Source organism: Xyrauchen texanus, chromosome 2, assembly GCF_025860055.1.
Source record: "Xyrauchen texanus isolate HMW12.3.18 chromosome 2, RBS_HiC_50CHRs, whole genome shotgun sequence".
In the NCBI taxonomy this organism is placed as follows: Eukaryota; Metazoa; Chordata; class Actinopteri; order Cypriniformes; family Catostomidae; genus Xyrauchen; species Xyrauchen texanus.
Window position 1 is genome coordinate 16,282,810 of NC_068277.1, and position 13,254 is coordinate 16,296,063.

General features: G+C 46.3%; 1 protein-coding gene across 1 annotated transcript in view; it reads right to left on the bottom strand.

Moving 5' to 3' along the window:
* Positions 1–13,254, bottom strand: part of elp4 (elongator acetyltransferase complex subunit 4) — a 90,944-nt gene that overhangs the window by 43,600 nt on the left and 34,090 nt on the right. The window contains exon 7 of the mRNA XM_052152398.1: positions 6,205–6,393. Coding sequence (XP_052008358.1) covers positions 6,205–6,393 — 189 coding nt within the window. The remainder of the gene's footprint in view (positions 1–6,204; positions 6,394–13,254) is intronic.

Below are 13,254 nucleotides of genomic sequence, written 5' to 3' on the forward strand. Positions count from 1 at the left end.
CATATTAGGTAAATGTAATGAAAATATGTTGATTTGTAGTTTCACACCAAAATCAAAACAAACCTCGAAGTTGAGTTGAAAGCAGTAGTTTACAATCAGACAAAATATCTAGACAAACATATAAGGGGCAGTAGAATTAGCAATATAGTCTGATATAGGCATTACATTATAATACTTAAATATTTTGCTAAATTAAATTTATATGGCTTGTTGTACACATTGTGGCAGGTTTTTGGTGAAATAAACACTAAAGCGCTACAAAAACAATGACTTTTATTCACTTCCACACAAATCAGGAGAAAAATGGCAAATTATCAGTTCATAAACTTGCCCTGTTCTTCTCACAATGTTATCTTATGACATCAACACACTTTTATTATAATGCATCACTCGTAAGGCGCTACATTTTAACATTTGCATTACATAACCAACTGCATTTATAAGCTTGTTCAAGAGTGATCAAATGGTGTGGTAGCTCAACTGATGCGTTGAACTTGTGATACAATGGACCAAGGTACAAGTCCTAAAGAACACGAAAATTGTCACATGAGCTATAAGTGTCATATAAACTCCACAAAATGACATTATTGATTCAGAAATTGTTTTTTAAATCACATTCGCTATTATGACACTATCGATTAGGTTTAGGTTTAAGGTTAAGGGTATGGGAGGTACGTTTTATTGATTTAAACCTCAAAAGACCTTCAACCTTAAAAAAAACTTGCTTTTAGTGTCACACATAGGACATTTCACCATGGAACTGCCACTATATGTGTAATTAGCCATGTAATATAATTTAGCAAACATTTCGCCATATCCACGTAATTTTCATATGATGCGACAGATAATTTTTTAAATGATTGGTATTTACTCTTAGTGGATTTCTTTGGAAGTAAATTCTGTGCAGTTTGACTAAACAGTATGCTTTATTATCTGATATTTACTTTAACATGATGTCATGTTAAAATCACTAGTACTCGGACCTTGAAAGCTGGCCATCTCATCCTTACATCCCCACTTTCACTCTCCAAAACCTGGTGTATGTAATTCAACAGACAGATATGTTTGGTCTCCAGGGTCCTGAACTTACAGCGTCTGTTTGTGTAGGTGTGGCATCTCAATGCACAATAGTCCAAATTAGGGTTACACGGTATACCACGGTTTGAAAATTGACGGTTATCATCCCATGTACATTTGCTTATCTACGGCATTGAGAAAAAAAAGCAACCGGACGGAGAATCTCACATGCGCGTGCACATCTCCTTTATTCCTTGTCTGCCTTTCAGACTCGTCAACTTGCAACACACACACACACACGCATGCGTGAAAATGTCTGAGAGAAGCGAGCCTTTACTACAAGCTCTACATGTTAAAATCCATTACACATAAGCACTTTCAAACTAATTACAGTGTTTACTCCATCACTTCCACTGTTGAGCAATGCTGTGTGCCCCCAAGCATCCCTGAGAGGGGTTTTCAGCACCCTGTCTCCAAACAGACAAAGAGCAGCGAGATCTTGTCTTTTGAAGCACTCTTAAAGCACAGCGGCTGTGGCCTGAATCTCGTTGCCTAATGGAGGCACAAAGAAAAGGGCCTCTCAGAAACCCAGAGCCTCTGAATGAGAGAAGCGCCTAGAAAGACTCGCAACTGACCACTGGCTTACTGAATGCAAAGTTGAGGACCTCAGACAAAGAATGTGTGTTCACGCGCCAATGAAGACGCTCTTCTGAAGGCCAAACATACATGTACTCAAACAGTTAGACACACAGGCCCCCTGAACCCCAGCCAAGCGTAACCCCATTTACATAGCAGAGGGGGTTGCCGCTTTGACTCCGGCTCATGGGGCCGTTATGGTATGCCAGGATGGACAAACTTATGGTGACCTCAATGCTGGTCTATGTGATTGAGAGTCAAGTTCAAAACAATCTAGAAAAGACAGTTCTTTGGAAACAGTTTGGGAATTTGATGATGGAAAAGGATATAGATATGGAAAGGATATTGGAGTGGTGGTGGTGTAAACGATTAAAGCATATAACTGGTAATCATAAGGTCGCTGGTTTGATCCCCACAGTCACCACCATTGTGTCCTTGAGCAAGACACTTAATCCAGGTAGCTCCGGGGGGATTGTCCCTGTAATAAGTGCTCTGTAAGTCACTTTGGATAAAAGCGTCTGCCAAATGCATAAATGTAAATGTAAATGTAAATATGGATGTGTCATGTGTAATTATTAATCACAATTATTGACTAGTAACGTAAAAACTTAGATCTCTGGAACCATTGCACAACCAAAAAAAAAAAATGTATAATAAAAATGTAAGAGGTTCTTGCCAAAGCAAAACTTGCCACTATGATGCTAGGGTGTTGTGGGTGGTTGCTTAATGGCCAGAGTCAAAAGAGCCCTTCCCCAATTTTTGAGAACACTCTTGTCCCCTGATATGGTTGTATTTAGTTTTTGGTGATGTTTTTGGAATGGCCTCGTTTGTTATGGTGATTAGAGTACTGGTAAAGTTTTTAAAAGGATCTGCATCATCCTCAAGGTACTGTACTGAACCCCTCATGGCATAGAGTTTGAAAATTGTACAGGTTTTTATTTATTTATTTATTTTTTATGTTGCCATCATTCTACTCTTGATACGTCTCTTCATCAATTGAATGTTAAAATTAGTGGAATGAAGTCACTACCACGGAGGCCATTCCACATTTTCTACGAGAGCTCTAAAAGTAACGGTGGATCCTAAAAGTGACAAATTGTTAAATTAATGCCTTGGGTGTAATTAAGTATATGATCCTTCATTAAAAGACATACAACATTGTTATTTATAAATTCTTCAGTTACATTAAGATTGCTGTTAATACTATTGTGACTATATAAATCATATAATTTCTCATTAAAATAGGTGTACCACCAGAGGCCTGTATATTATTACACCAAATTCATTTAAATATACAATGTTTAAAAGAGAGGGTAAAATCTGTCAATAGTTGTTTTTCTTGAAGACAAAAGACAAAAGGATTGATGACTGCAGCCAAGTGCTGCAACCCAGCAAAATTATCCCCGAGTCCAAGACAGATCCACTGGATAAAAATGCTCTCCATTATCAAGTAGGGAGCATATGGACAGTTCCCCAAATTTTGCCATTTGGGGACTGACCTCTAGTCAAGTCAAGTCAAGTCAAGTGGTTTTTATTGTCGTTTCAACCATATACAGTTAGTACAGTACACAGCAAAACGAGACAACGTTCCTCCAGGACCATGGTGCTACATAAAAACAACAAAGGACCAACATAGGACCACATGAGACTACACAACGAAATAAAATACCTATATAAACTACCTATATATACCTATATAAAGTGCACGTGCAAACAAATTACTGACAATGAACAGGACAATAGACAGTGCAGCGCCGACCAGTACTCAGTAGTGCAAAAAGATGACAGTTTCTAAAAATGTAAACATAACATACTATGAGATAATGTTCTATGCACATAGCAGTTATTGAGGTAGCAGACAGTTATAAAGTGACAGTTATTAAAGTGCAACTCAGGACACGTGTGTGTCAAACCAGTCTCTGAGTATTGAGAAGTCTGATGGCTTGGGGAAGAAGCTGTTACACAGTCTGGCCGTGAGGGCCCGAATGCTTCGGTACCTCTTGCCAGACGGGAGGAGGGTAAAGAGTTTGTGTGAGGGGTGTGTGGGGTCGTCCACAATGCTGGTTGCTTTGCGGATACAGTGTTTTTTGTAAATGTCTTTGATGGAGGGAAGAGAGACCCCAATGATCTTCTCAGCTGTCCTCACTATCCTCTGCAGGGCTTTGCGGTCCGAAACGGTGCAAGTCCCAAACCAGGCAGTGATGCAGCTGCTCAGGATGCTCTCAATAGTCCCTCTATAGAATGTAGTGAGGATGGGGGTTGGGAGATGTGCTTTCCTCAGCCTTCGAAGAAAGTAGAGACGCAGCTGACGATCACCCCTCTCATTTCAAAATCTTTTATGTTTTTTGTCTTTGAGGTTTCTTCTTTAAGTACTTTTGATTGTGAGCAAATAAGCTTCTTTGTACTTCTGTTTGAGTTTGATTTTCAGTTGTTGAACTCCAATTGGACTGGATATTGCTTGAAGTAGACACACTTTGCATTCCTGTATTATTAGTTCTTGGGAGAGATATATTCCTGTTACCAGTTAGGGGTTTACAACTTTTGGATCCATGCCCATATTTTTTACATTTAAAACACTCCAATGGGCTAGGTTTTGAACAAACTGTACTGGGTACTCAGATAGCTAATTAGAATTCTTTCTGTTGGGAGAGGTTTATTAAAGGTGAAGCTGTATGTACCCATTTTGTTTACTCTCTAGATTATTATCCTTTTCACTTTTACCTTAAATTTTGAGTCCAGATTATGCATCAGGGATATAAAGATGATATATTCAAGCAAAAAGAAAACTGCTCAATCCATTCGTCTGACCCTTAGCCAATGCATCAGGGATATAAGGATGATATATTCAAGCAAAAAGAAAACTACTCAACCCAATCGTCCGACTCTTAGCCAATGCTTACTGTGGATTCAATCTTGACCAGTTGATTGATTGGATCAGATGATTCCATCCTCCTGTCTAGGTAAAGTAGGAGCCAAAGTCTCATGTGGAATTATGGCAGCCACAACAAACCACTTTCCTCAAGTGCCAGGATCTCTTCATTCACAGACACAGGTAAGCAAGTCACGGCAAACAGTCAACCCTTTCCTTGCGAAAAGCATAGGAAGCAAGTATACTGAGCACATATTTTACTCTGGGTAAAAAGGGGTGATGTATATATAGGTGTAAAAGACATTTACGAGAGAAAAAGTCAGTGAGAGAGTGAGAGAGATCTGTAACTCTAGTATGGGAGGCAAGGATTGTTCACTCTTGCCCAATGAAGATGGCCCTAGCACTACAGAAGAAAAAGAGTGTGCCACTGTTCCTTTTACAAGCTACCACCATGAAGATGAAGTACCCGGAGTGCTGCAGAAAGCATGGGATGTAAATTGACGGCTAGAATGTCTGAGGTATCATTGCTGCAAGTTGTAGATTCTTTGATGATCAGAATGTTTGAAGAATATAGCATTTATTTAAACAGAAATTATTTGTTACATAAAAAATTCTATAAACTGCATAACATTTATAATGTTATAAACTCCAATTCTTGATCAGTCTAAAGTAGGGGATAGGTTACAAATGGGGGGCATTTATCAGTCATATTACATCAAATCTATCGTCAAGCTCCTCTTTGTATAAAAACATTTATCTAGACTTAAAATATACCAGTTCTCTATTATAGAGCCATATAGGTGCTAATGCACCTGTATGGCTCTGTAGGTGGATATGGCTAAATAGACAGAGCAGTGCGATCTCAAGCTCTTCATCAAGCACATTTGATCTTTGCAGCGCTGCCACAATCAGTGAGAAGCAAGGTGCGAGAAGCGGAAACCATTTGAATTCGACACAGAATTCTACATCACCACCTAGTTTTTACGTGTTTACTATAGTAACACTAACTGTACTTTAGGCAGAAATCGATTCAGCTCTACTGTATTAAATTTGTCATTAGGGGAGTGAGGGAATATAATCTTTTTTTTTACAACTTATAAATGTTTATATTTTGTATTTATTGTTTTTAAATGTACTTAGGGTAGGCTTACTGATTATAATTACAAAATTGCCCTAGTTTGTTTTATAGAAGTCATGTTACATCTAACCATGGTAGTGAAGATCCTTGCTTCCATGTGCTTCTATGGTCTTGTTACAAATAGCACTGTTAAAAAAATAACAAAATAAATATATAACTAAATTAAAATTTTCATAAGGGCAAATGCAAAACAAACAAAACTTAACTATTAAATTATGCAATGCATCGAAGTTGCAGTGAGCAAATTAAGATGATAACACAAAGTCTCCCATTTCAAATTGTCACATAATTTGTGGGGGGGGGGGGGCATTGTGGTAAAGGAATGAAGGAGGGGGGCATTCATCCAAAAAAGGTTGAGAACCACTGATCTAAAGCATCCCTGGTGAATAACAGTTACATTTTTTTTTTTTTTAAATCATACATATTTCATTAGTGATTCCACACTTTTTCAAACACAAAGGGACATCAAGCATCAGTCTTTAACAATGTCAAGCGCAAAGGATTATTATGAACTAAAACTAAAAACTCTTCTGATTAGCCATACCTGTATGAGGTGGGAGGGTACTGTCACCATGGCGACCGAGAGTGAATTGCGTAACAGGCCCCGGAGGGCATAAAGGAAGGTGGTGAGGTTGTGGCGGTGGGCGGGGTTATCCATGCAGCACAGATCATCTCCCCATAATGCTGACCCCAGAGAGTGAAGACCAAGCCGCAGGACATTTCGGACCTTAGACTATGAAAGATAGAAAGAGATTAACTTTTGAATTTTACACAAGATTACATTCTCCCCAAAAAAAATTTACTTTGCAATGAATATTTGATTAAAGATTCATAAAGTAAAATCTTACAAAACTTAAGTGTTGAAGCATGCATGAATAAATATCTAAAGTTCTCTTACGAGAGGTTCTCTCGTATTGCGTAAGCTAGCTTACGCTACGGGAAAGATTCATCTTTTCTGAGATATTGAAGCCAAAAAATTATCCTTAATTTTGCATCCATTGTCAACGCAGTGCAGCAGCTGCATACCTTGAGCGGGCTAGCTAGCGAGCTCATTGGTTGCTCTGCGGCAACTGCTGCAGCCTATAGAGGAACTTGAGTGAACTCGCGTCCAATGACAGGCGCCCGTGCCGTCACTGTATCAAAGCCCGCCAGAATGGGCGTGGCTAGAGTGCATATAAGCGTAAGTTCGTAGGCTGGAACCCTGATTTTCATCTATTCAGCGAAGCTCTTCGCATCTCTGAACTGCAGAAGCCGCGTCGCCGTTCGAGAGGCATCTAGCAAGCTTGGACAGCGCTCGAAAAAGCCGGCCGTCTTCGCCACCTTCAGCCATCCTGCGAGCTACGCCATCCGGTGACGTATCCTTTTTAGAGCAAGCTAGTTCCTCAGCGAACTTCACAAAAAGAGCAACGAGCGTCTTTTTAAAGATGCCTCGAATGCGCCTTATGCCGCGCCCCTCTCAGCGCCGGAGACCGCCACCTCATCTGCGCTCTCTGCCTGGGACTGGAACATGCAGAGCTCGCCCTCGCTGACGGTGGGTGCGACCTCTGCGAGGAGCTTCCGATGTCGACCCTGCGGGCTCGACTCGAAGCACTCAAAACTGAAGCCGCCAGCGCGCTTTTGTTTCGGCCACGCAGAAAGAAGCGCCGCCCCAAAGGCTGCCAGAACCGGTGTTAGAAGCGGCTACCTCGCCGGAGCCTCTCCTCGAGCCTCGCTCACCCTCCCCGCCCCGGACGCCGCGAGTTGCCGCTGAGCGGCCGCGACTGTTGCCATCTCGGATGACGAGGCGGAGGATAAGGGCTGCTGTTCCATCATGGCTTCGGACAGCGAGGAGTGGTCAGGCTCCCAAGCCTCCTCCTCGGCCCAGGAATCCAGCAGGACCCGCGCCGGAGTCGAAGAAGAACTAACGCGCCTCCTCTCACAGGCCGTCGACCGCCTCGAGTGGTCACCACCCTCTGAGCAGACTCCCAACAGACTCGATGGCTGCTTTCTTCAGAGCCGTCGCCGCGCGGCGCCCGCGGCCCGGGCCGCTCCCTTCCTGCCGGAACTCCACGCCGAGCTCTCTAAATCGTGGAACGCGCCTCTCTCGGCCAGGAACCGATCCCATGTCTCCACCTCTCTCGCTTCGATGGACGGCGCCACCGAGAGGGGCTACTCTTCCATCCCCCCGGTCGAGGATTCGGTAGCAGCACACCTTTGCCCGCCCTCCGCGAGATGGCGGTCTAAGCCAGTGCTCCCATCTAAGGCCTGCAGAACTACTTCCGCCTGTGTTGGCTGCGCCTATGCCGCCGCCGGCCAAGCCGCATCTGCTCTGCATTCCATGGCCGTTTTACAGATCCTCCAAGCGGACCTTCTTCGAGAGTGGGATGAGAAAGGCAGGCACCCAGAGGCTGTTTCAAATCTAAGGAGCGCGACGGATCTCGCCCTTCGTGCCACCAAAGCTGCAGCTCAAGCCCTAGGGAAGTGCATGGCCGCGCTGACTGTGACCGAGAGACACCTATGGCTAACGCTAGCCGACATGGGAGAAGCTGAACGCTCCACGTTCCTCAACGCGCTGCTCTCTCCGTCCGGTCTCTTCGGTTCCGCGGTGAGTGGCATTGTTGACCGTTTCTCGGAAGTCCAGAAAGCCACCCAAGCCATGAATCTCTTCCTGCCTCGTCGCGCTAGTTCCTCTGCAGGCCGCCCACGTGACCATCCTCCTGCACGAGCCTCTTCACAGCGCCCAGCTCAGCAAAGCATACTTCTCAGCGTCGACAGGGCGGCCGCCCTAGAACGCGCTCAGACAGCCGCCGCAGACCGCTGAAGATTGCGCTGAAGCCTGAGCAACCAAAGTCCTCCTAGCTTTGTTGAGGAAACGACGGCTCAGTCCCGCCGCGGCCGGACCACCGTCAAAGCTTCGCCCCCTGTCAGTCCCCTTCTCTCAGGCTACTGCAGTGGTGGATTCAGCAGCCAACAAGCCGGTGATACTGCCCGCTTGCCTGCACTCAAATGCCGTTTTCACGGCGACCCAAAGAAATCTTGTAAAAAGCAAACATGCCTTATGTGTAGAAAATGTACCCACAATCCAGTGTTCACCCCTACACACAAGCATTACACTTCCCGTGTCCCTATCAGAGCCCACTCACATAAAGCGGGCACAGCCAGCTCGAGTGTTAGTCAATAAACGCCCACCGAATCCGTGCGCGCGCCCCTTCTCTGCCCGCTCTGTCACACGGCCAGCAAACACCTCTCTGTATGTAAGTCCCATGCCCGTGACTATGCTCGTGCATCACTTCACAGATGTGACTCTTTCCCCATTCACCTCAATCGAGAAGTCACTCACAGAACAGCCTGTCCCTGCTGTCTGCGAGCAGTCATGCATAAGCACAGAAAGCGCGCTCACACATTCTGTTCAGCTCGCTGTGTGCGGCAATCAGGGTGACTTGGCCATTCACCCTCTAGCGTTACGCTTCAAAGCGTGGAAAGCTATCCCAGGGATATCCAAATGGGTGTTACGCACAATAAAACAGGGCTATTTGCTACAGTTCGATCGCCGCCCTCCCCATTTCAGAGCGCGGCTCGAAACTACTGTGAACACGGAAGCAGCCTGCATGCTTCGTTCAGAAATAGCAAACCTTCTGTGCAAAAGGGCCATAGAGAGAGTGCCACCTTCTCTGAGCGAGTCGGGGTTTTACAGCCGTTATTTTCTTGTCCCCAAGAAAGACGGCGGCCTCAGACCAATATTAGATCTCAGGGTTTTGAACGAGGTGCTCGCAAAAGACCGCTCAAAATGCTTACAATCAGGAAACTCCTCGCACATGTGCGCCAGGGGACTGGTTTATTTCTCTCGATCTGAAAGATGCCTACTTTCAGATTCAGATAAATCCCCGTCACAGGCCATTCTTGAGATTCGCCTTCGACGGCCAGGCTTATCAATACACCGTCCTTCCGCTCGGCCTGTCTTTAGCACCCGTACTTTCACGAAGTGCATGGATGCGGCGCCGCACCCCTGCGGAGTCAGGGCTTGCGAATTCTGAACTATTTGGACGATTGGCTGATTTTGGCACAGTCACATACGGAGCTTCTGTCTCACAGGACAGTTCTCCTCAGTCATCTGAACAGTTTGGGTCTTGCAGTCAATTGGACCAAGAGCTCACTACAGCCCAGTCAGGCAATTTCCTTCCTTGGAATAGAACTAGACTCCATGGCGTATGACGGCTCGCTTATCTACACAGCGCGCGCACCGTGTTCAGCGACTAGCCGCGTCCTTTCAGATGAACAGCCTCACGCCTCTGAAAAAATGTCAGAGAATGCTAGGTTACATGGCCTCAGCCGCAGCAGTACTTCAGCTGGGTTTACTGTGCATGCGCCCGCTTCAGCATTGGCTAAACACCCACACGTCTCGCCGGGCTTGGGCCACGGGCCGCCAGCCGATCAGAGTGACTCAGACCTGTATCTCAGCTCTGCAGTCCTGGGCAGTGGCCGAATGGTATCAGCGGGGAGTGACGATGGGAGCTGTATCTCGCCGAAAAGTCATCTCGACAGACGCATCCAACACGGGTTGGGGCGCGGTCTGCGAGGGCTCTCCGGTTTTTGGCCTATGGTCAGTTCAGGAAAAGCTCCTTCACATAAATTGTCTGGAAATGATAGCGGTCGAGTACGCCGCAGCGCTTCCTCCCGGTCATTCAGGGTCACCACGCCCTGGTCCGCTCGGACAACAGATCTGTGGTATCCTATCTAAACCGCCAGGGCGGTGTCAGATCCAGGAACCTCTTCCATCTGACAAAACGCATACTGAGTTGGTCCCAGTGCCACCTGCGCCGCTGAGGGCGACACACGTGCCAGGCCACCTGAACGACGGCCCAGACAGACTGTCCAGAGACAATATTTCCCCAGGGAATGGTCCCTGCACGCTCAAACAGTCCAGAAGTTATGGAGCATATTCGGCAGAGCAGAGATAGACCTCTTTAGCGCCAGAAGAGAACTCTCACTGCCCAGTATTTTTCTCGAAAGCGAGGACACGCTGGCCCAGGACTGGCCCAACCGCCCGCTTTACGCCTTCCCTCCCGCCTCGCTATTGCCACAGGTAATGCAGAGGATCAGGGAACGCGCCACTCGGTGCTCCTCATAGCCCCACGCTGGGAGAATCAGACATGGTTCCCGGAGCTTACGCGGCTGTCACTGACAGCCCCGTGGCCCATTCCAGTGAGAGCAGATCTCCTCTCTCAAGCTCGCGGCACGATCTGGCATCCCCAGCCAGAGCGCTGGGCGCTGCACGCGTGAGTGATCAACGACTACCCGTCGCTTTGCCAGAAGGAGTAATAAACACTATCATACACGCTAGAGCCCCTTCCACGAGAAGACTCTATGCGTCCAAATGGTCTGTGTTTTCAAAATGGTGCACCGACAGAGATCTGGACCCACGGACATGTGGGGTGTCGTCGCTGCTCTTGTTTTTACAAGAGCTGCTGGATAAGGGCAGATCCCCATCCACGCTCAAAGTGATGCGTGGCGGCCGTCGCGGCGTTCGCTGAACCCCTGCACGGCCAGTCACTGGGAAAAACGAGCTGGTCATCCGCTTCCTCAGGGAGCTAGAAGGATGAACCCCCGCGCTCCCATCGGTTCCTATCTGGGATCTTGCCGTAGTTCTCGAAGCTATGAAAGCCCCCTTTCGAACCACTTCAATCCGTGGATTTGAAATACCTTTCACTCAAAACCGTTTTCTAACTGCCCTGTCATCAGTTAAACGTGTGGGAGACCTTCACGCGCTGTCTGTCAGCCATGCGTGTCTTGAGTTTGGACCAAGTGACTCCAAGGTCATTTTAAAGCCTAGACACGGCTATGTCCCCAAGGTGATCGGTACTCCTTTCAGAGCACAAATCATTTCCCTATCGGCGCTGCCAGCATCCGATAGCTGAACGCGACGCCAATCTCCTTTGCCCAGTCAGAGCACTGAGATTGTATACTGCGCGCTCCGCCTCTTTCAGACGCTCTGAGCAGCTTTTTGTTTCGTTCGAGGGCGCACCAAAGGTTTCCCGCCGAAACAGACACTGTCTAGATGGATAGTGGACGCTATTGCTGCCGCGTACGTGTCAAAAGACCTACCATGCCCGTTAGGCATTAGGGCTCACTCCACTAGAGGCATGGCCTCCTCGTGGGCATGGTCCAGCGGGATTTCCATTCACGACATATGTGTGGCAGCGGGCTGGGCTTCCCCCTCCACCTTTGTCAGATTTTACAATCTGGAAGTGCCCGCCCTGCAGGCAAAACTACTAGCGGTTTAATACGCTACAGCTCCCCTGGTGAGCTGCACTGATGGGACACATTCCACACAGACCGGCACCGCCGCTCTGTCTTTCCCTTCCCACTATGTGCTTATGTATTACACACACACACACACACACACACTGGCCCGCACTCTTGCCGGCCAAATATTATTCCCCCACTCACAAGGGCTCCCCCGGGTCCCCCCACCCCCGGGGCTCATGCAGTGGATGCTTGGCGCACACGGCGTTGACAATGGGTTCCCGTAGCGTAAGCTAGCTTACGCAATACGAGGGAACCTCTCGTAAGAGAACGAATCGGTTACCTAAAGTAATATCGGTTCTCTCTAGATGAGGGAACGAGTATTGCGTAGCCGGCCGTGCTCGCGCCACGAGCGATTTTCGCTTCATTCAATGAAAACCAGGGTTCCAGCTTACGAACTTACGCTTATATGCACTCTAGCCATGCCCATTCTGGCGGGCTTTGATACAGTGACGGTGCGGGCGCCTGTCATTGGACGCGAGTTCACTCAAGTTCGTCTATAGGCTGCAGCAGTTGCCGCAGAGCAACCAATGAGCTTGCTAGCTAGCCCGCTCAAGGTATGCAGCTGCTGCACTGCGTTGACAATGGATACAAAATTAAGGATAATTTTTTGGCTTCAATATCTCAGAAAAGATGAATCTTTCCCGTAGCGTGAGCTAGCTTACTCAATACTCGTTCCCTCATCTAGAGAGAACCGAGGTTACGTTAGGTAACCGATTCGTTTTCTAAGATGCAAAACAATTTTTTTTTCAAAGAAAGCAGCTAAAAAAATATTTCAAAATACATATAACATGTAAAACATTTGAGAAATTATTGATTTACTGGACTGTAAAAGTTAGTAAATGTGTAATGCATGATTTAGCAGTGATTTCTGGTAAATGCACATATTTTTTTAGGAAAATTATTAGATATTGTACAATTTTTCCATCTTATGCTCACTCTAAAATCAGGCAGATAGAGGTGAAAAGCAAACAAAACAGTACCCAAACAGTATGTCAAACATAAGTGGGCAATGACTTGTGTAACTTAGTCAGTAGTGGAATTGTGTTTTTAGTGAAAAGTCTTTTGTCAGTTGAAAGGAGGTCCATGTACCCCTCAAACAACTTGAAACTATGAAAAACAGTGAATCCAAGACCACTCAATGGCATGGTCAGATAGAGCAGTGTGGTCAAAAGTGATTGGACAACATCTTCCAATCAGGACAGTTGCCTGACACAACCACAATGTGGCTGTCATCCTGAGAGCCAAAATGTCTGCTTCCAACAAGCGCCAACAAATTCTTGGCACACCATCTACCAACGCCAGCCAATCT